General features: G+C 40.3%; 2 protein-coding genes across 3 annotated transcripts in view; one reads left to right on the forward strand and one right to left on the reverse strand.

Moving 5' to 3' along the window:
- The window catches only part of map3k21 (mitogen-activated protein kinase kinase kinase 21), a 28,063-nt gene extending 11,564 nt beyond the window's left edge, over positions 1–16,499 (reverse strand). For both annotated transcript variants that reach the window (XM_006783656.3, XM_087850117.1), the window contains exon 1: positions 14,810–16,499. In XM_006783656.3, coding sequence (XP_006783719.2) covers positions 14,810–15,602 — 793 coding nt within the window. In that variant the 5' untranslated portion in view covers positions 15,603–16,499. The remainder of the gene's footprint in view (positions 1–14,809) is intronic.
- Positions 16,500–17,020: 521 nt separating this feature from the next.
- The window catches only part of pcnx2 (pecanex 2), a 36,938-nt gene continuing 29,597 nt past the window's right edge, over positions 17,021–24,361 (forward strand). The window contains exons 1-6 of the mRNA XM_006783657.2: positions 17,021–17,469; positions 18,813–19,015; positions 21,231–21,348; positions 21,444–21,480; positions 22,360–22,895; positions 22,985–23,173. Coding sequence (XP_006783720.2) covers positions 17,317–17,469; positions 18,813–19,015; positions 21,231–21,348; positions 21,444–21,480; positions 22,360–22,895; positions 22,985–23,173 — 1,236 coding nt within the window. The 5' untranslated portion in view covers positions 17,021–17,316. The remainder of the gene's footprint in view (positions 17,470–18,812; positions 19,016–21,230; positions 21,349–21,443; positions 21,481–22,359; positions 22,896–22,984; positions 23,174–24,361) is intronic.

Here is a 24,361-nt window from a genome sequence, read left to right on the forward strand (position 1 = left end):
CGAGAAAAAAAAAGCAGTGTAACTGAGATAAAAGGAAAAAGGGAAAGACGGGACTGGGATGAAAGTGACAGATGTGAAGGGGATGGAGAATAAAGGTGAAATGTAAGAAAGGGGGATATACAAAGAGTGAGTGACAGGGAAAAAGGCGACCGTCCAGGTGAGGAGATGATAGCAGATATTTAAAAAGGGCCAACAGCAGTATGCTGGTCATTCATTACTGTAGAAACAGAAGGCTGACAGTGCCACAAAGCACCTGTCCTCAGGTCCTAAAACTGCTCAACACATTAAAGAGAGCAAGAACCCCTCAAACCTGCTGGTAACACTACACCAGGTCTGAGAGCGCTGCCACAGTGAAGTCACAAACTAAGATGTGTGAAGTCAAAACCCTTAGTGTTCATCATGATCTGGATAAAATAAATAAATTCACAAGTTGAAGACGTACACAAACACACATACAGTTTACACACACTGAACGTGTTGTGTTTTTGCAAAAAACTTGCTTCAGGAATACAGTACTGGGCAAATGGACTAAAAACGCTGCCTAAATATTCTTGAAAGCAGCAGGTTTTTCCATGGCCTGTCTGCCTCCTCTGGTTGCTTAGCTTTCAAATTGCATGCACTTCATGATATCAGTTACCTGTGGTTCACTAAAAAAGTGGGTGTAAAATGAAGGGCTGCAGTATTCATAGACTATAATTTGCTAATAGTTACCACCAAAGGGAGATTGGTTTGATTTGCATTTGCATTAAATTGTTACCAAAGATAGGGCTTTGCCCATCTTACAAGAAATCACATCCAGATGTAGATCTGGATTTAGGATTTTTTTTGCAATCTGGGACACAACTGGATATTCTTCATCACATCTTTACAAATATCTACAGAAAATACTTAAAATTGCAGCCTCATCTTCAAATGTCTTGTTTACTAAAACTTAATAGACACTCAGGGTGAAATAACATGATGAAAAGCATATGAATAAATAAACAAACCAGAATAATAAACAAACCGTAAATAACAACTAAATGAAAAAGGGAGCACAGAGCTTATGAAAACAACTTTGGGTTTCTGGTGTTTAGTCCATTTAAATCAATTTAAAACTACACAATCAGGGATGCAGGGGTGAACACTGTAATTTTACTTGGGTGCGAACAAAAACAACTGCCCTGAGACCCTTTGGAGGAGGTGGTCTTGGTCCACTTCCAAACTCCAGAGCTGTTTGTTTATGGTGTAAACATAATACGAACCAACTACTCGGTGTATGCTGCAAATTTGAGCGAAATGCTTTTCCATAGTCAAGTAAGTTTTGCAGTTTGGAATGTGGCAGGGTACCACAGATGTTCAGTGTACACAAATTGTCAGTACAGGCTAGCAACTAGCCCTTAAATGTAATGTAAATCCCTTGTTTTTTTTTTTCCAACATGCCAGAACACAGCACCTTCTTCCTTTAGTTACTTTTGTTGCTCCCACCCAGACACATTTGCCTAATCGGTAGACAAAAAGTTCTCACATGGTTTCTAGTGACACATTGCAAGAATGTGTTTTTTTTTCCCTGTGTGTAAAAGGAACAACTATAAGTTTCAGCTATCAGGCTCATCAACTGATATGGACTGAAGTAAATGAAAGATGTGAAAACGCACTTGTACACGGTATTTTTCAAAACAAGAATATTCTGCTTTTGTTTTTTAATCCTTTCCCTCACAAGCACCGTTTTAATGAACACCATCGTCCATGTGAAAATGTAAAAAACATTGTTGCTTTGAGCATGTCAAAGCAATGTAACCCTAACCATACAAAAATGTCAGAAGCCTATAAACAATAACACGTAGTCCAGTCTGACGTTAACAATGGAGATAAAGACACACATCTCTGATGTTGCAACACATAATCTCTGTAATCCCTGTCCAAACATGAATGCACATGCAGTTTTTGAAAATGATCACATTGAGAGTACTTTTTGAAAGCTTGATTTTTAGCATAAAGCTGTTTACGTGTGGACAAAATGCAACGGTGCACATAAAAAGCTTTGTTTTCCGAAACAAATGTGTATGTGCAGACCAAACCAGCATTTGGGCTTTCTCAACCTGTGCCACATTTCTTCTAATGTTAAATGTTTCATTTCAACAAGAATAAAACTAATATTATACCTCTGATAACAAGAAGCCTATTTTTCCATGAACTGGTGTAGCCAAAATGAAGTCTTTGATCCTTTGATTCTCTTTGTATCATTTACAAAATTTGTTTTTGCCAAGATCTGCTCACATTAAAAGCTGCACGATTTCATTATTTACACTACAGGTCAATTTGAACATGTCCTATCAGCTGTGTTGATTCTACAGAACAAACAAAAGGCTAGCAATAACTCGAGAGTCTAAATGCCCCTTTGGTTGGTTTGACAGAGGCAATCAGTGTTGAGAGTTTATTGTTAAGAAAAACAACCTGATATCTCCGTGGATGGATGGAATGTTGCTGCCACTTACACTCTGTGGGAATATTTCCAAGGGAGAAACAACATCCTGATAAAGATAGATAGTGGAAGTGTTCAAGGTAATAAGGCATTTGTGTGCCTTGATGGACTGTAACTAAATGTAAACTTAATAACGTTATTTAGTCTAAAGACTCTTTGTTAACAGCATTTTTTTTTTTAAACCAAGGCTTTGTAATGTTTGTCAGCACTCAGTTGCACCATTGTGCTGTTATCACTTGATGACCTTGGACTTACTCCCACACAACTACACAACCAAGACTTGCCAATAAACACACACACACACTCGCTTTCACACCTTAGTGAGGGCATCAAATTGACATAATGCTTAACCTTATCCTAACCTTAACCATTAGGAATCAGTGCATACTCCTAACCCTCCTAACCCTAACTAAACCTTACCCTCTTTGCAAGCTCCTTTGACTACGATGACCTGGATGACTGAGAACCTTCACAGCCACCTTACCCTAAACCTAACCACAACCTAATTGTAACCTTAACTCTAAAACCAAATTCTTAGCCTCAAAAATGCCTTCAAATTTGTGAGGACCAGCATTTAGTCCCCACAACTGACTGCTGGTCACTGCAAGTATAGTGGGCTTCTAATTTTTGGCCCTCATAAAGCTGTTTAAACAAGTCAACACAAACACACATGCACACAAACCTATACATAAATATATAAATATATATAACATAAACTTTGAATATGAAAAATGTTATGAAAACCTTGAAATAAATATGGTCTATTACACACTGTTCTCCTCTTTAGACTCACCCGTTTGCTTCCATGTAAAAGAGGACGGCTGCCGTTAGCCTTCAGCAAGCAGTATAATTTAAACATGGAATCGGACTAAGTGAACAGTCAATCTGCATATTTTAATACAACTTCTAGAGGCTTACTGCAGACTTTTCACTGTTTAAAACAAATGGTGGTGATCAGAGCAGCTACAGAGTTTGTTGATCAGGTGCTTTGATAAAGACCTCCCACTTGCTTATTCCCAGTAAAGGTTTAAATGGCGATCACAGGAACAACAATGCTGTTGGAAACTAGAAACATGTTTTCTTTTAATAAACCTGAGCTCAGCATCTCGATAACAGCTCCGCCTCTTTGCTCTTCGCGGTGTGTAAACAAACAGCTTCACGTTAAACTGTGCCAGCGTCATCATCCTGCTCCCGTTTCCATGGTGACAATGGCCTGTTACAAAGCCGTGCCTGTTATTACCACAGTTCTGCTTAAAAGGAAACCTAAACAAAAACCTACTGGTAAATGTGTTACATTCGTATTTTTTGTGGAAACAATATTTTCAATATTTATACTACTGAAAAACCTGAAAATTGCAACAAATTAGATGTCATATTAAAGAATGTTTACCAACAAATAAAAATAAAAATAAAATCAAAGCATATAAAAAGAAAAAGCTGTTTCCAAGGTCACGAATGATCCCAGACAAAAAATAAAATAAAAACAAATAAATAAATTAATTATTTAATAGTATGAACAAAGTCACGTATACAAATAAGGTCATTCTGGGGTTAACCAACTGTACACTTGGTTAAAAATAAATAAATAAATGAAGCATAATTTCCTTATTATGGTCTGTTCATACCAAACATGAAGCTAAGGTACACTTAACAATGCTTGCGTTTATGCATGCATGATGGAAATCGATACGATAAGACATTTTAAAAACTTAACATGAAGGTGTGATTATTTTTTTCTAAAACTTCCTTTCTTTTTTTTTTAAAAATCTCTGTATGACAGATAAGTTCAACCAGACAGCTCCACCTGCCCTCAAATGATGTCAATAGGCTTAACCTCCACTTCTGATTATTGCTGGCATCAGCAGCAATCCACTCTATGGGAAAATCCCAGGGTTTTTGTGATGTAGAATGAAGCGAATTTTTTATCCCAGTTTAAATATTTTAACTTACATAAACAAAAACTTGCCTCTATTCACGTTACCTGGGTGAAATTTGCATCAGTCCACCTAACTGGATGCACGTTGCATGCAAATGCACTGTTAAAAAAAAGAAAAAGAAAAAAAAAGAACTTGGATTGAACTATAAATAAATGTCTTTTGTTGCCCTTCATATAGTACAAACTGGATTGGTCAGCCAGGTCTTTTGTGGAACATCTTCAACATAAAACAAACAAACAAACAAACAAAGAAAATAAGGTCCAGCATGTCACATGTCTGCTTCGACTATGCACTGTCATTTGAGAGTCTTTTAGGAGGGAAACCTTTGAAGAGAAGCCAAATAGTATCTTTGCTTCAAATGGCCATGCATAGTTTGCAGCACAGTTTCAAATCTTGGTTTTAGAGTTGCTATTCCCCTAACAGTTTACACAAACACTTAAAGTAGGACTTAGGGGAAAGAAATCAATTCACTGTTTAACTTAAGGAACAAATGGGCCAATTCCTACTTGTAGAATACTTCCTATCAAAAACAAATGGTTAGGATCTATTTTCTTTAAATTCACTGAAGGCAGTTACAGAGATATGGTTAAAATATTTTTGGCATGCATAAGTATTTTCAGCCAGCATAAATGATTTTGCAGCAATTTAACTGTAATGAGACTCATTGGGTTCCCACTAATAGTGTATTGGTACCATTACTAGCCTGAGGCTCAGAGGGGATCCTCTACCCAGGCTACAACAATGGGAATTCCATTACAAACGGGTTTCACAACACCAATGATACTACTACTACTTCCTGTTGTCAACTCCTCTCTGAGTGATTCCATAGATTCCTCCCAGCAGACTCTGTAGGTTTATAATGGCTTATGGTGGGTTAGTTACACAGCCTGGGAAAGCAGTGGCTTTGGGATAAAAACCTTCTACCCTGATTGGACTATAGAATATCATGCCAAATACTGTCTTTGTAGCTCCATGATCCTTCAGTGTCAGCCCTCTAGAAATATCTGATAAAAGACCTAACTCCTGTCTACATGACTCCATGCTGACGTTATGGTAAAAAACCCCAGCCAGTCAGCCATTTTAGCATATTAGCAGCTCAGCTACTATCAGAAACACAAATTGTAGCTAACCTGGTGTAATTTATGCACCCATCATAGTGGGTGATTATGTATTCATTGTTAGTTGGGCCTTGTGTGTATGAATTGTTCAGCAATCTTGAGTCCAACTGAACTATTGATGTTAGACTTGGAACTAATAAATGTTTACCAGCTGTTTTTACTAAAAGGGAGAAAGATCTGAAAATCATAGCCTGTATGTAGATGTATAGACTATAAAAATTACTTAAACTGCTCATTACACTGAAAGAATGCAAGCCACTTCATTAGCAAAATAAACATGCTAGTTATAGTGTGTTTTATTAACCTTGTGCTTATGTGACATTTTAGTACCAGTTTTACATCAGGTCTGAGGAGGCACACGTTACAGTGCACAGATGTAAAGCACTACTATAAGTCAACCATTATTCTAATGTATACTTCTAACCAAGCATAAAGTGGAATCAATAAAAATGAAGACAAATTTATAGAATTTTGGCTACACATTTGAACAAAAGATTTGAATATAACAGCCCTGGAAAGCATGGGACCAGAATAACTGTGCGTTGGTGCTTTGCAGAGCTACATGTTGTAGCTGTTAAACAACAACTGCTCTGCGGGCTATCCTTAATTGTGTTGGTGCTGTTCTAGGTTCTTTAGCTTAGCCCCTTTCCTGGAAACCACAGAACCAATAATAAATAAGAAGCTACTTTGTAGTGAAGGGAAATTATGATCTACACCAGGAGGGTCCAACTCCAGGCCTCAGGGGCCGGTGTCCTGCAAGTTTTAGAAATATCCTTGATCCAACACAGCTGATTTAAATGGCTAAATTACCTCCTCAACATGTCTTGAAGTTCTCCAGAGGCCTGGTAATTACTAATCATTTGATTAAGGTGACCCAGGGTGATATCAAAACCTGCAGGACACCAGCCCTTGAGGCCTGGAGTTGGACACCCCTGATCTACACAAACGCAATACTGCGAATTCAACTTCAGGAAACCTTCTATTACAATTTCCCTATTATTTTGTTTCATTTCAACTTTTTTAAAAAAGTCGAGTAAAGTTTGTGAAGAACTGGCAGTATACACAATATTTTATCTCAATCTATTAATCATTACCATGTTAAAGTAGCACACATTTGCAGGCACTCTGTTAACTCAAACATCTTTATAGGAAAATTTTAAAGCTCTACTAATGTTCAACATACGTTATGTAAACCTTAGCTGCTTTACCTAAGGAGTGATTAAAAACTGATGCTAGTATGTCCTTATGAAGCAAAGGTATATTTTAATATAAACATTTTGGGGCATCTCTTTATTACTGAAGCAAAATAACATGTGGGACATGCATTAGTCTGCACACATGTATGTGAAAAGTGAAATGTGTCTTTAAACTAATTATTGAAGCAAGCTGTATATTTGTGCACTTTGTGACATCTGATTAGACTACAGCTATACTTCTGTTCTGTAATAGGATTGTGCTGAACATGTTGCTAACTTTCAGGTTTTAGATGGATAAAGCATGTGTGACAGCTGTCAAAGTTTCATGTGGGATTCCTTCAAAAACAAACGTAAAAAAACTGCACCAGCTAGCATGACTCAAGTCTGAAACAACTACTATAGGTTCTTGTATAGGTTCAAGGAAGTCATAGAATTTTCGCTTGAAATGCCCATCCCTGTATTGGTCTACATTCTTTCACTTCGTGCTGGAAGCGAGAAATACACTACCCTGAACAGCACTAAAACTACTGTGTTTGGGCCACACAGTGGTATGTGGATAGTACTAACTTATCCTGTGAAGTCATGAGATGACACTTTATTTGTTAGTAAAATTAGTAATGGTGAGATAAATGGGTAAGGACAAGCCTACATGACTTTGTATGACTAATGGCTCACCTGCAACACATATCACCAATCTTTGATTGAAGTCCACCTCTTATGATCTCTTCACCATATTCTAAAGTAAAAATATATAACAATATTTCAAGAAAATCTGCTCTACTTTTTGAAAACATTGAAGTTATTATTGCAGATGATGTGGTATAGCACAGCCCTACTAAAAACACTGCATTGGTTTGAGACTCTGATGCTAAATTTATTTTTAAACAACATTGAGGACATGCAATTCAAAGGAATAAAAAGCTACTCGAGGAGATTTCTTGTAAGGATCCCACTTAAAGTCAAACCCCAGGCCAAACCAGCCTTTTACTTGAAACATATTTTTGGATGCAAGTGTAATGTTAATACATGTAAAGCCCTTACATCTGCTCTAATACAAAAAAAATTTAAATTAAAAAAAAATTGGTCAATTTATTACCTACAGACCAACTAAGGCCTATTCTGAAAAGATATTTTTAAACAGCAGTAATGGAAACCAAATTATTAAAATGCATTGTTCACTGTTCACAGGTCAGTTCAGTGGAAACGCTAAACTGCACATGCTCAAAGACGTAGATGCCAGGAGAAATAGAAGCCTTCACAAGCATACTAGGGTGATTTCTTTAAACAAAATAGCCTAACTTGTTCTGTTCACTTGTCTGTTTTATTTCAGAAATATAAACAGCACTAAAAATGTATCATTTGAATTTTCTGATTTAAATCAAGCCTGTAAACATCGCTTAATGAAAATGTAGAAAAGTGGACCTATTTAACAGGGGGTGTGCACTTTTCAAATATTATTACCGCTTTCCACAAAGGTAACAAAGTATTGCTGAAATCTGGAAATGCTGCTGTGTGTAATCTGTAATCATATCATCATTACAGTTGGGTGTCACAAGCAACTGGCCACAGTGTAATAAAAACAATTGATTAGATACTGTCCTTTTTATTTCCCTGAACAACAATTGTCAGTGTATACAATTTTATAATATGAACCTGTTATCAGCATTGCAAGGGTCCTGTAATAGTTTGTCGTCTGTGCTAAAGACGGCTTTTTCAAAGGTTATATTTCAGAATGTATGTTTGCTTCGTCTGTGGCTTTTTTCTCACTCTTTTGAAAAGAAAATGTTTTGAAACACACAACACCTCAGCGCAACTGGAGATGAATATGCCTCCAAGGCAGACCCCACCCTCAGTCCAGCCCCCATTTAATTTCCCTTCCCAACAGTGGATCTTGAGGCAGACCCATCTTTCATACTCTAACAGTGGGAAGATCAGAAGCAGAGCTCCTGTGTTCAAAGCAGGTCCCACGCTTCTTCTCATTGCTTTCTCCCCCTCAAGGTAAAAAAACAAAACTGTACACTTTTCAGACCTCTAATGAACTGAAAAACCCCTAAAACACTTGCAATGGCAACAAATTTGTTATACATGAAAATAAACAGTTTTGGGAGATGGTGCAGCTTAGTGCTTTTAATGCATTTAAGGGAATATTTCCATGGCATTTATCTGAATAATGAGACTTAGTGTCATCCATGCCTATAAAAATTCCTATATATGAACACATAGTAAAGTAGAAAAGCACTCTTTAAATTCCAGAAAAAAAAATACAATCAAAACCTAGATTTAAAAAAAAAAAAACAACCTACAAAAAGCCGTAGATGCATGATCATTCTAAAGTTAACTCATGTTATTCAGTAACATATTACTATTTAGAGGTGCTATTAAATAGAAACCATATACTGATGTGCCAGTGAAAATATTTACAGAGTTTAAAGCGTGGTCTCCTAACTTGATGTGGCAGTATTTTCGTAACCGTGCCAACTGACTAAGCATGAGCGCAAGGGGGTTTCCTGTAGTAAGCAGAAACAAGGCTGCTAAATATTCAGTGACTGGTCTGTCTATACTGGTGGAAAGGAGAGTGCCCCCAGGCATTCTGGTCGATGGGAAAAGGATCAGGGCTAATGGCTGGTTAAATCCATCTATCATGGTCACATCTCCCTGGGCCACTTGCTCTTTGTCTATCCTCTTCCTCTTCTCCTTTGGGTCTGTAAAAGCTTGAATTAACCTTTAAATAGGCCAATTTAAACATATCAAATGTTTGAAGTATGCAGCTAGTTTTTTTTTTGTCTACACTAGCATCTATCAATGTGCTAGGGAGCAACAGAGGCAAATGGAGGGGATTGGTTGATTTGGAAGGCAGCTCTTCTCAGCTGTGGGCCCTTTTCCTTTTCACCCGGCCCTGCAACAATAGGTGCAGTCAGGGAGAGGTCATAAAAAACACAGTGAAAGCATCTCAACTCCTCCTCTCTCCCCTCTGCCCATTCTCTTGTCAGAGAAAATACAGGCAGTAACTGTCTGTGTGTCACCAGGGGTAATTGTGGGAAGCCAGAGAAAAGTTGCCCTGCAACACATAGTCAAGCTTTGGTAACTTTTCGCTTATATTCTTCTTATTCAATTGTAGACTAAGATACAAAATACAGTGAAGAAAAAAAAGATTATCTCCAGGGACACTGTTTCTGAGCTACTTCAAGCCTGTTTTCGCTTTGCATTGTGATCTAGTAAAGAAAAACAGAGTTTAAAGAGGTTTTGTCTAAAAAGTTGTTCCTACAGAAGTAAGATGGTTTCGAGGGAAGATAGCAAAGGCTATTCAAAGTTGACATAGCTAACAGTGCACCAAGCTGGTAAGCCATTCCTCTTAGTCTAGGTACAAAATATGTGATAGGTGAATCACTGCTTTCTACTTCAGTAATTTCTTCCAAATCTATTTTTAGCTCCAGCAAAAACACATTCATGGCAAATACATTTATTATTCACAATATGATTACAGGGCCTATTTACTGCCTTTCTTAAGCCTGGAAAACTTGCATTTTCTACTTGAATCCATGTATGTTGAGGCATTTTCCAGCCTGTTATAACCTGGCTGAGAAGCCCATAATTTATGTGTGCAACATACAGCACTGGACATAACAGGGTCACTTGTTATGCACAAGGCTAAGCACTGAGATCTGGTGGCTGTCACAATATTATCCTTCAGTGGTGTTGGCTATTCTAAATTTTTCACTGCCTGCTACATCTTTGCCACTTTCAGTGTACAGGTCTGAAAGGAAATCCCTCCAGCGCTTCTGTGGCATCTGTCAGGTCTTCACTAATCTACAGAAGATGAGTGTGTGGAGAAACAAGGAGAGGGAGGGGAACACAGAGACAGTGTGTTGAAGTCTAACAAAAGGCAGAGACTGATGGGAGGATGCTGTTGCACACGCTCCAAATGAACTCTATCAGTTTCAATGGCATTCAAGCATGCATTCCTGGCATACTACTGCTTGCACCAAAATATGTGTGAAACTCCAATGATTATGCGTGCTGGCTCAGGGCCAGGTTTCAGTGTGACTTCCTGCTCATATTTGCTGCTTTATGGAATCCACCTGCTCAAACTTTAGGAAAATTACGCAAGTCATAGTGGACTAGAACACAAAAAGGGAGGACCCAGATGAATCTAATGAATAATACTAAACAAAGTAAGCACAATAAGGGTGAAAACGGCAAAATATTCCAACCAAAATTAGCCATAAACTTATCCTCATAAAACTTTGGCATTCTTGACCAGAATTGAATAGATATATGCTAAACCATCAGAGGCCCTGTTTTAGCCAGGAAAAGTCCCTGTCTATTTAGTGGACATACAGTACAAATTACATTTAGAAACCCTAAACATGCAAGTTGCATTCCCAACACAGAGCTACTCTGGAAAATTTCCAGTGCACATAACAAGCCGAGTTGTTTCATAGTAAACTCCATAAATGTCACCACAACAAATCCTATTTTCTTTTGTGGATGAAAAGGCAGCTATGGTGCACACAGATGTGAGCACGGACAAAGCTAAAGAAGAACTTAAATTATAACGCTAATGTTTTAAAGATAAAAAAAAAACAAAAAACAAATGTTGGCTCAAATGCAGCCACAAAAAATAAGAAGTGGCAAGTGGGAACAGAATGGAGCAAGGAGGAAAATAACGAAGTAACAAGGGAAACCCCCTCAGTTTGTGGCAATAAAAGAGTACCGCTGCTCTCTGGGAGATTAAATATGAACGGAACAAAACAAAACGAGGGCTTTGAGACCCTCCGAGTCCTAGCCATTCTTCTGGCCACAGTAGCCTAGCAACCGCTGCTTGACCAGTCCATTGTGTAAACGTATGTTAAGCTTTTATCCTCATTAGCAACATTCCTCCCTGCAGGCTGGGATTTTACAGATTAGGTTGAAAAACACAAAGGAGATTGGGCAAATCTTGCTGACTTCCAACATATTACTTTACAGGCTAATCATTGATCAAATAGCTGTATGTTTGCCTGTGTGGAGCATGTGTACACTCCAAGTTGATAAATGACAGACAGAGAGTCGAGTAAAGCTGGAAAAGTTTAGCGTATACTTGTACTTGTGCAAGTCCTGGTTTAAACTGAGAGAAGACAATGAAACAGTCTGACAGAACAAAATGTCTCAAAATCAACAACTCAAAACACAACAGAATTAAAAATGACAAAAACTGCACAACAGATATCAAATGCCATTAATGTGGATCAGTACAAATGTTTAGATGCTTTTCTGATTGACCTAAGCACACATAATGCCAAAGCAAACAGACAACTGGGAACATTAGCAGATGCAACAACTTTCCTAAGCTGGATCTCCCCCTCTTTTTTTTGTAACTGGGAAAACAACCCAACACGCCCCAGGGTGCCATTTTTCTATTTGTGTTTAGGAGAGAGTCTTTTGTGAACTTGCTACCCTAGTTCTAAACAAACACATACAGTGCCATCTATTCTCAGTTTATTTAGAGTGCACTTTATATTGACTTCAGATTTTCAGACTTCTGAAAAGTTGACTATTGGCATAATTTTCTGTCTTCTTTCTGTAGGCATTGCTTATTATTGTGCTCTTCATTCAGCTATGTGATAGAGATCTGAGCTATCATGAATTCAGAATTTCATTATACCTCAACTTTGCAGAAACACACTAATCAAAGTCTCCTAATTTTAGTTTAAACGGTCCTCCTTTAATAAAAGCCTATGCTATATCTAGGTCACAGTGAAGTGGCAGGACAAACATAAAGAGTTGCGTTAGCAGCACTGTGCCTGTTTGGAGGAGTCTGTTTGTGTATGTTCACCAAACATCCGATTAGCTCAAACAGTCTAAACAGCAGTTAAATCCTTTCTCTCCATCTGCCCTATAATTAACACAAAGCTTCATCCTAAATAAGACTGCTTGAAGGGTGGGGCTCTTCTACACTGTTCATAACATTTAATCAAGTGTGTCACATGTACAAAAACACATCAACATCATCATCAAACGTATTTCAAAATAATGTGATGATTATGTTTTACTGAAGGCTACGAAAGCTAGTAACTTAATTCTTCTTACAGCTATAGTCCAAATTATTGTTAATAAGTTAACAGTATCCATAGGCAACATTGATTATCAATAGAAACACCCAAAACAGCGTGAATTATTGAAATTGCATATATTGAAAATATGTATTTGTTGGGAAGCTTTTATCCATCCATCCATCATCTTTCCGCTTGCCCTTATCAGAGGGGGGGGGGGGGGGGGGGGGGGGGGCGCATCGCAGCTACCATAGGCCAGGAGGCGGGGTATGGGCAGTTAATTTAAGTTAACATGTCTCTGGACTGGACTGTTAGAGGAAGCCTGAGCTGTGCTTTTATGACTTTTTAAAAGTTGTGGGGTTTTTTTTATTGCCATAGCAAAAAAATGCCTCAGTTAGAGCACTTTAATACAAATTTTCTTACTTTTGCCACTTCCCTTTACATTTGCCACAGTCTTAGCCTTTACAGCATGCCACCGCAACATACCACATTGCTCAAGCATTTCTGTGACTAGGAGACTCTCCATGCCTGTGACTAATGAAGTAGATCACAAGATTGTGTGGTTGTCACATCAGCGGAGAGGAGTGTGACGTTTATCACAACTTTAGTGGTATCTGCTAACTTCGAACCACAGAGAGACCCAAATCAGCACATTTTATATTAAGTAGTTTATCATAAAGCTGTTAAAAATTATTAATACCAATAACTGAAAAAATTTGGAATTGATATACTTACACCAGCAGAAGCAATAACAACATATACATGGGATCTGCATACATGGGACTTTGTGCATCAAAGTTCTTTTTAAAATCCAAACACACGTCCTGACCTATGATTACGGAGGGTCTGGTATGTATACATTTCACAGGTTTCGTCCCTGTGTTCACACACTGGCTCCCAGAGCTGGAGATAAGAGATCAGTGCACTGGAGCTGTTCCCCACATGGCCCAGGGTTGATAAGCGTCTCGGGTCACAAAAGGGAGAAAAAGTGTTTGGAGTCAAATTACACACATAAACACACCTGAGTTGAAGTGAACAGCCTGTGTCAGTGGGTATGCGAGTCAGAACCTTTTTCTCATCAAGACCTGTCCATTCATTATTCAGTCCTGGGAAAGTTCTCTGGCCTGTTGTCAATTACCAGTCCATGGTGGAACTGGCATAGTTGGCCCAATACACTGTACCAAGTGCAGCTAAATGAACTGTTATTTTATAAAGGCTCAAAAGCGAGACCTACTCAATAATTTTTGTTCCTAAACCAAATGTTTATAGCAGTTGTAGTTCTGTTGAAAATCGATTACGTAAAGGTTATATTTCTTAAAAAGCCTAAACCAAACTTCCATATGATTTCTTTTTCCACCTATGAACTTTGCTACTGCCAGGTGGTGATGAAGGACATGGCCTGATAGTGTTGACAGATTGTGTCTACCTAATATGTTTGTTAAATCACCGAATTTATTTGAACAGCATTTCACCTGCTGGTGGAGAGGGGTCTGGAAAGCAAGTGTGTGTGTGTGTGTGTGTGTGTTAGTCAAAGGATAAGGAATGAGTGAAGAGGGAGCAGCCCAGCTGAGCAAACTGACTTCATTTCACATCCTCTTAAGAGCATCCCCCACCACTTCATAAACCACAAACTTCTTAAACTGTAAGATGTCATGAGTGCAGAGCAGTACTATGGCAGCTGTGGTGAAACGTGATAAATAGGCAACCTCATATTGCAGTCACAATGCTGCGCTTCCAAATAACTACCAAACATACAGTGAACCTTTCCAAATGTGTCATGTGACTAAGGAACTGGCCAACTATCATTATTTGTGTGACAGGTTGGTACATGTGGAGTTGCAAAACAGCGCTGACACATATTCTGGGATGATGGAAACATGAAACAAGTGATTTAAAAGAGTTAGTTAACACCTAAAGAGTGACAGAGCAGAATGAAACCAAAGCATAACTAACATAACATAAATGACCAAAAGATGAAGTGCAAAATATCCTTTTGCAAGTTATGTTACCTCAATTTATCTGTCTTAATCACAAACACACACACACATCGATCTTTGCTTACTGTTGCTAGACTTCAGGTCACGATGGATAATGGGTACTACGGCCTCCTCGTGTAGATAGTGCATCCCGCGTGCAATCTGCACAGCCCAGTTGACCAGGATGTGTGGAGGGATCCGCCTTCCGGTCAGCGCCCGGTTCAGTGTCCCGCCTCGGGCATACTCCATGACCAGGCACAGGTTGGGCTCCTCCAAACACACCCCTTCCAGTTTAATAATATTGGGGTGCTGCAGCATCGAGAAAAGTTTAGCTTCTTGTTTAACACTGGCGGCGGTTGCCGTTATGTCTTCATCTGGGTCCTGCCGAGCCGCCTTCACAGCGACCTCCTGATCTTTCCATGTGCCCCGGTAAACCTTACCAAATCCACCCACGCCTATGATCTCCTCTAATACCAGTTCACTAAAAGGGATCTGGACGGGCGAGCTCGGGACTCGCTCTGGGACCCCCGTCGACACACTTGTAGCTGGGAGACGGTATATAGCGGGCTGATAGGTGACATAATTGGAAGGGAAAATCCCTACCCTGTGGTTGATTTTCCCCGTCCACCATCCCTCGTCCCCGGAGATTGCAGCGTCCTTGGACAGGACCTCTACTACATCACCTCGCCTGAGGCTGAGTTCGTCCTCGCCGCTCGCCTCGTAGTCATAAGCAGCTGTCCACAGGGATCGAGTTGGGCACAGCGGGGCAGAGTGAGCCCAAGCCCGAACTGAGGGGGACTCTGCCCAGGCATGTTCCCCGGTCCCACCGCCGCCCGGCCGCCCTTCACCGTTTGGGAAAGCGGCCTGCGAGACATCCATTTCTCGGTGGCCGTAGCGGCACCATAGGGTGCAGCGCTTTTTGGACAAAATGAAAACTTTAAAAAGGTAACTTGTAACTTTTTGAAATCCTCATGCTGTCACATATAGGACACTATCCGATGAAAACAGAGGAGGGGGTATCCTTGTGCAGTCCACGCCGTGGTCAAACTGTGTCCAAAGTCCCGTGGGAGAGCGCGTCTGTATCCACGTCGCCACTCCGGTACAAGTGTGAGGGTCAATAACTAGCTAGCGAGGTTGCTGGCTAAGTTAGCCGAAATACGGGTTAGCTAACGACGCTTTTTAACGCTCCTGGTTAATGCCAGTAAAGCGAAAAAATAACAATTAACTGCCAAGCCAAATTAATTTAAAGCTATCACAAAACACTGTCTGGTTCTGCTGAATGCTAACGTGAAAAGGCTAAAGTTAGCTCTCAAGTTACCAAGTTTTCGCAGGTGCCTCAAGAGGTGCACCTGCAGCGTCCATTCCGACCAAATACGGAGAGGCTCCGCGGAGTAGCTTTCACTGTGAGAGTCTCTAGTAAATCTCATATAGTCACCGAATAGCGAAACAGACGGTTCGTGCGCTCCTTTGTGGACTTTTAACTGGAATTTCAACTGCATTCCAGACTTCTGGCTTAGCTGGTTAGCTTAGCATAGGTCAGCCTGTTGGAAAAGTTGCTCCTCTCCACTTTGAGATCGGTTAATTCCAAAGTTTATTTCTCTTTCGGTGATGTGCGGGGAAAAAAAGCCAACGGATAAGTACTCGGGAACCACAGTATATATCCTGTACTTTCACACAACAATACAGGGTATAAAATATGAAATTGAAAAAGATCCGTCAACTTTAATCAAAACAAGACCCCGCTAACGTTCTCGCCTGACGGAGTCAGACCCAGCAGTGGCTGGACAGAAGACCGGGGGACACGGCTGGTGCTCCCGTTGCAGGCTGCGCTGCGCTCTCATTGGTGGACACCTGACACGTGACCAAAGCAGCAGCAGCAGGGGGGAGGGGGAGGAGTCACTGTAGGAATGCATGAAGAGAGCGCGCCTTCAGGGAAATTATAACGATAGTGGACTACAAAAACACACATGCACATATAATATAATATAATATAATATAATATAATATAATATAATATAATATGTTTTGCATGTTTGCACCGCTATACATTATTTTTAAACGTAAGCTCTAAAACCTTTAAATACTGTGCGCAATTCATGGTCTGTACATAGGATACAAATACATTGTATGTAATGCACAACGTGGCTTGATTGCATGTCGCAAAGTGTTTGACTGAAGGTGGAACTCGCATAATGGACATGGATGGATATGGAGAGAGGAGGAGTGAAAAAGACAGAAGGGAGGGGTGGTCAGAGCTGCGCATCTGTACAGGCAAGCCTGAGAGGAGAGAGAGGAAGGATAGAGACGAACAGGACAGGATGATGAGGACCGCGGCAGCAGCAACAGCAGCAGCAATGCACGCATCGACACTGGGATGGGAAACGGCAAACGACAGGACAACGCTGAGGAAGACCGAGCCATGAAAGGAAAGACTCAAGACTCAAGCTGCGTCGCGCCAACATGGAGGCGTAGCGACAGTAGCATGCATGATTAGATAGAGGAGATCATTTCATTGTAGCCTAGCAGCACCAGCATCATCATCATCACCATCAGCCAGTCCAACCTGAGCGGAGAGGAGGGGAGAGGAGGGGAGATGGGCTCACAGGTTGTGCAAACCCTCCGTCAGGGGGTCTGGGCATCCCTGACCGGGGGCTGGTACCACGACCCGGACCAGAATAAATTCAACAACTCATGTCACCTCTATCTGTGGATATTTCTCCTGATGTTGCCCTTGTCTCTCCATCTGGTGAGTTTTTATTGAGGAACGTGACATTCAAGGCCGTGCGTGGGGTGTAAGGTGCCCACACTACCTAGGTAAAATTGTAATAATGCCCCTGTTTATCCTTGGGAGAAAAAAACAACATCCACAAGCTGTAGGAGAATGGAATATCACGCAATGTAGCAGCTGATGGAAACACAAGGCCAGAAAAAGGGCACTGTCGCAGTATTTTTCTCCCGCATGCAGTAAGTGAAAGCATGGCTGCTCCTGGATGTGACAGTGGTGGAGCGAGAAAGCGTGAAATGTGGTTCACTAATATTTTCATGCCATGGGCTTTGATAAAGGTGCGACACTGGCTGCATTACTCCCAGTGACAATACACGGGCTGATGATGCTTCATGCTATATGGTGATTGATAGAGGCAGAAAGCCTAGCTATATATAGTCTCGACTTTTACTGCCCAACCTCCACTACAATACAATACAATACAATACAATACAATCAAATTTGACCCCTTCTTCTTTGAAGGGACATCTTCAGTGACCTCTGTGTTCCTGCCATACAGCTTACCTATAGGTCAAACACATTAACCTTAGCTGTAATGATGCTGACTCCACCTGCTTTGTGAATAGGCAATTAATAGGAGACATTATGGCAAAACAGTACAAATACTGAAAGGGTAATGTGACTTGATTGTGCAAACAGTGCAATGGCAGCTTATTGTACACAGAGTACATTTTTGTAAGCAGTTTATCAAAGATAAGATATTGCTGATTATATCTGTTTTGGTGATCCCAAAATTAGCCAGTCACATATTTTAGCTATTAAGGCAGATGGTGATGTGTGACTGACACCTCAGACGGTAAGCACTTTGGCACTGATTCTATATTAAATTGTTGTTGCTGACAGTTTCTAGACTGTGTGAAAACATCCACTGCTTCCCTTGCAGAAACAACACAAGCTTTCCGAGGGAAGGTGTTTCAAATTTCAAGTTTTTTAGCGTTTTTTGTGAAGGTCGTATTCAGCGCAGGATAAATGATGGAAGGAAGTTGAGGGACAATAGCAAACATTCAAAACAGCAAGAACTCTCTCTGGGACATTATGACTCATGATTGACATGATACTTTGCCTTTGATATTCCTGTTCTTTGCTACGGGCAATTTCTCCCCTGTGGACTAGTAAACTTTATTAATCTACCAATATATCAAAATCAGATCTTGCAGTGTGCTGAGGCTGTGTTGCAATGTAAATCAAAAGAAATTGGTGGTGCTAAAGCTTGAAGCATTGAATCAAACTCTGTCCTGGTGGAGTCAGGAGATTCAGGAAATGCTGATTTCAATATGACTAAGCTCTTCCTTTCTTCTCCACAGGCTTTGCCTCCTACTACAATGGCTCTGAGCATCTACTGCTCCTCCATCACTGTTTTCTTCGTCCTTATCAAGCTCGCCAACTATCGGCTGCACTTGATGTTCAACGAGGGCGAGGCAGTGGTCCGCAGCAGCCTTTCTGACCTCAGCAAAGCTCAGGAGAAGAAAAGTAATGCCTCAGATTCTTGCCTGCCCCCCAGCATCAGGTAAAAACCAAAAACACAGTGAGTGGGATAAATATGAAATAGCTGCAAATATATAACTACCAAGAAATAATTTTCCTTTTGCCTTGAGCTGCTCCCCTACTCGGATAACCAATACAAAATCTAGGCCAGAGGTATAAATCCCTAATGACACAGCTTAATTATTAACATGAAATTATACATTTAGGCCTGAGACCCAATTTTAAAATAATACCACTATTACTAAACATAGCCAAGCATCACTCTCCATTTTAGTCCCGCCTTTCTTTCTCTTTATGTGTCTCTGTGCTTTTCTCCCTCTGTCTGAGATGGGATTACTTTCATGATCAAGTGTCTCAAAGTGGGATGTACTCTCTCTACTTCATTTCAAAGACTCAAAGTACAGTTTCGGTGAGTGAGCGAGCTAATGAGGAGAGGTCAGCGATCTTCAGTCAGCCCCTTCACTGAGACACTTGATCTGCACAGAGACAAAAAAAATCTTGTTCTCTGTGTGAATGTGTTACATTTAATTGAGTTGAGATGAAAAAGGAAACACAAACGAAAGTATTTCTTTCTACTTTTTCATCTGTAAGAGTCAGTGTGTTTTAGAATTTAAAATAGAATTTAAAATACACCTTTAAAAATGGTGCACTGATGTAATGAGTTCCATAGACTATCTCTGTCTCTGCTAACTTATGTCAACTATAGATTCCAAATCAGTTGACGTCTCGCAACGTTTTAGTAGGTACTTGTTCCTCGAAATTTCCCTCCCAAGGAACTTGCAGGATTTCTTCAGACTATTTTTTCTCTGTCCGCTGATGTATCAATTGCTGTTTTATGGCTTTTACATGTGAAACTTTACATAAAATCGTAGTGACCAAGTTACATTTTGGCTGTTTGTTTGACAAGCAGCATGCACACACACACACACACACACACACACACACACTCTTCAGTTGTATTCAGAAAAAAATCTGTCAATGTGGCACCTTCCTGCAGAGTTGAGTGGAGGTGTGAGCATATTTATTTGTATTTCAGAACATACCCGGTATAAAAAAAGAATCAGATTTTACTTCTGCTTTACTTCTGATTTTCCATTAATGCTACTCCCTCTATTCATTCACCTTTTACTTCACTCGACTACCACTCTCCAGCCTCTCTGTCTCGCTCTCTGTCTGGTTTGTTGAACTGGGAATGAGAGGGCAAAGTGTGATGTTGTGTTTAAAAATGCAATCAGCCATTTCTGCAGTACACTTTAAAGCAGTTCCCAAACGGTCTGCTGTGAGGCAGAAAAACATCCCTTCTTAGAGAAAGATCAAAACAACTCTGGACCTGAATTGGGGGCAGCAAAGGATACTTGATTGTGTGAAAGACATACGCTTGTCGAGCTTATTGCAAAGCAAAAGAAACTTAAAGGCAACACTCTTGCAAAGGGGTTTTATGCTAAGTCTAGATGCTTCAAATGGGCTTCCAGGATTTCCTTAGTCGTACAGTACAGTCCAAAAGAGACAGAAGAATTTAGATGATAGAGATACTGTTTAAGGCAGATACGATGCATGCTGAAATTTTGATTTGCCCTTTGGCAGACTTTGGGCACAAAATGTTTGAAACACCTCCTCTAAAATAATCAAGCATATTTTTTTCTAGCAATTGTACGTATGACCTTTAGAACTGTTTGGCACTTTGAGCTCCACAAGCTCAAGTTTTTGAACTTTCAGAAAGCCCTGACCGCCGAGAAGGGACTTTTTGAGGGTAATATATTTCTATTAGAACTCAATTTAGACCTCTTAGGCCTCTCTGTAGCGGAAATCCTGAGACGCTCTTCAAAGGTTCCTTTTCTCTAATTTTAAAGTATTGCTTATCACAAATATAGCACTTCAAAGTGTTGCCGTTTCTCATGTCTCTGCTCTTTTGGATCCTGCTCCACCTCTTGGTGACCCAGCTCATACAACCGCAGTAAATAAGCAGGTGATTATGTGTTTACCATTAGGGTTAGTCTGTAAACAGCTTTAAAAAATAAACAAAAAAATGTCTTTACATCAGTTTTTAGAGTTTTCCTTTAACTGCATTGGGACTAAAATTGAGTTTTAATTCATTTACATGTATAAAGCGGTATATTTGTGTGTTCTTTATTCATCTGTATCTCTAACCTCTACATCACTGTATTTAAAAAATGTGCTACATTATTCACATTCTTACTTAACTGTGTCTGTTTTCATCTCATGTCTTTGGCCGTTAGGAAGAGCAGCACAGTCCCCGACAGTGTTGCCATGACTACGTTGGCTCGGAAGCGTCCCAGTTCAGTGATCCAGGTGACGGTGAAACAGACTGAAACTGACCCGGGACTGATTGGGGTGGTGAGAGAAGGTTTAAATATTAACACCTGGCAGTGTGAGGATACTGTGTTATGTCTAAATTGTAATCCCAACCTTTTGAATTGTCCTCCATACAGGACTGCTCAAAGTCAGATGAGGTGAAGACCGTGGAAGGTAATGCTAATCTAAGATACAGATAGTTAACTAATAAAGGAAAAAAACATGACAAATGGACTGGTTCTTATATAGCACTGTATTCATCCCCATGGTGACTATTTGTAAACTGCAGATTGATTTTGTGTTTTGGAATGATCGAGTCATCTCAAATTGTAGTGTTACATTTTTTTTAACCTAGTGAAACTTTAGTCAGACTGACACTAAGTATGAAGTATGAAGCAATGCCAATAGACTACCTTGTGGCTATTTGGGATGTTAAAAATGGCACAAACAATATGACTAAGAGATAAGCATGCAAAAACTGTGTGAAGACAGGATGCAGCAGTTTAAAACTGCAGTTCCACATTTAACCCCCATGAAAGGTTCATTGTAACAGACCCGTTTCCTGTTTAGCGTGTTGTCAAAATCAGTCTGTGCTGAAAGAAAGCTGTTCCTCTTCCCTACTGTATTGGATGGCTTCTTACACGATCCAGGCCGACAACTTCCTCCCAAGGAAACATCACAGAGTTAGCAGCCGGCCAACAAGAGCAGCTGACTGCTTTCAGTAAAGTTATGCCCTAATAGACTGGTGATTAGTAAGAGCCCAGTCAGCTGATTGAAAAAGGAAGAAAAAAAAAGAAATCCAAATCCTCGGGTGCAATGCACCAGATTATTGTGCAAAAATGGTGCCATTTGTTTTTAATAGTAGAAGGATGAATCTATAGCTTCCTCCCCAATGGGAAGATATCTACTGTAATAGTTTGAATTGCGTGTGTTATTGCTGCAGCCAACTAATATTGGTATTATACTATTTCCACTGTAGGATTTAAAGCTTTATTGTGGCTTTTATTAATATTACGCTTTAAATCAACAAATTGAATTTGCATTTCATTCCAGAGAAAGACAGAACTGCTGCAGAGGAGAGGCCTGTGGAGGGAGGCTTGCAGCCAAGCCCAGAGCCATCGCCTGATGATCTCTCTAGCCCCAATCCCGACCAGGCTGCCCCCCTGCTGCAGGCCCAGCAGAGGCCCCCATCCCAAGCTGAAAAAGAGGAGCTCCAGTCTGAATCTGCGGGTGTGATAGAGAAAACTGATACAGAAACAATTGAAACTGAACCTGTGACAGAAGGGATAGACATTAAGGGATCTTTGACAGGGATTAACAAAGAGCAGTCGGAGCAGGAAAGGACAGCAGAGAAAGAGCCAGAGCAAGACAGAATAGAGGAAAAAGACTCTGAGGATAAAGAGACTGCAGACAGAGAAATAGCCGATGAAGGTTTGCCTTCTTCCAAGGGAAGTGAAGATGAGAGTGAGGAGGAGAGTGAGGAGGAGAGTGAGGGGCATAAAGAGCCCTCAGATGCCAACAACAACTCACTGGAGACTCCCCATGAGGACCAGGAGCATGTCATTGATATCCCAGAACCTCCTACACAGGTATACCTCATAAAAGAGTAGGAAGACATGTTTGATCAATTTGAATTTGAAGGGCCGGGTTTATTATGAGTATTTTTCTTTATGAGTAGGCTATGGAGGAGACATACTGTTCTGATGAGATTGAAGTGGTTCTGGTAGACAACTCCGGCCCCGGACCTGTGCCAGCTCACTTGGACGACAGCGACACAGTCAAGATCATCATCACTATGAGCTGTGATCCTCAGACTGCTGCTCAGTTGGAAGAGAGCGTCAAGCAGAGCCTTTTGGAGAATGCACAGGTCAGAATCAATTACTCAGTTACTTTTAAACACATAATGTTTGTTTCTTAGTGTTGTCCCTATTTACATAGCTTTTAAAATGTTACAAGGATCTCATTCCACTACCCAACTGTAGTTGCATCACGGTGACTTCATCATTTTAAATGTCACAGGCACACAGGTCATTGAACACCAGCAATATTTTTGACCTCATGCGCGTTGAGACATCGTTTCACAATTGGCTGTAGCTCAGGTGGCAGAGCAGGTAAGCCACTAATCAGAAGGTCGGTGGTTCGATCCCAGGCTGCCTCCTGGCTGCATGCCAAATATCCTTGGGCAAGATACTAACCTACTGGTGGTGGTCAGAGGGCCTGGTGGCGCCAGTGTCCGGCAGCCTCGCCTCTGCTACAATGTAGCTTGCCATCACTACTGGTTTGGGGTCCTTAGGGACTAAGTAAAGCGCTATACAAATGCAGTTTGTATTACCAATTTGAAAGATAAATGCTGGCATTGTCATCTTGAAATATTACCGTGCCTTTAAAGAAGAAAAGAAATCCATTGATGGAAAATCCTGGTCATTCAATCTTTTCGTGTAGTCAGTTGACAACATTTTTAGGGGAAATATCATTGCTGAACCTGGATTTGACCAACCCTAGATCATAACACAGCCCCCATCATCACTTCATCCACCTCTTCTTACCCTGATGCACCCAGTCAGGGTCACATTTTTATGCTCCCTTGCAAACTGAAACCTTTCTTTCTGACTAGCCTCTCTGATAAGTGGTTTCTTTAATGCGCCACAAAGAGTTATCTTTGTGTGGAAATGCTCTTACTTTCACGATTGAACTAACCTTGAGTGCTGCTGTTGATTTTTTTCGCAATGTGATTTCACTAAACTTTGAAGTGATCTCTGTTCATCATTGAAGATGTTTTTCCAACATATTTCTTTCCAGAAGATCGTGGTTCACTGCTTCGCTCCCAGGTTTTAATAATGTGTTGGACAGTTCTTAACCCAGTTTTAGTAGTCTAAGTAATTTCCTAAGTAATTTCCTTAGTGGTTTGTTTTAAACCAATCTCCTTCAGTGCTCTCAGGTTCATGCTGTAGATGACCGAAGATAGCAGTAAACAGTATAAAAGCTTATTTTTTCCCAGCGAAATCAGACCTTTATTCAAATTCGATTCAGCATCTAAATGTCTTTTTGTGTTTTC

Source organism: Neolamprologus brichardi, chromosome 13 (assembly GCF_056152115.1).
Source record: "Neolamprologus brichardi isolate AB-2024 chromosome 13, ASM5615211v1, whole genome shotgun sequence".
Taxonomy (NCBI): Eukaryota; Metazoa; Chordata; class Actinopteri; order Cichliformes; family Cichlidae; genus Neolamprologus; species Neolamprologus brichardi.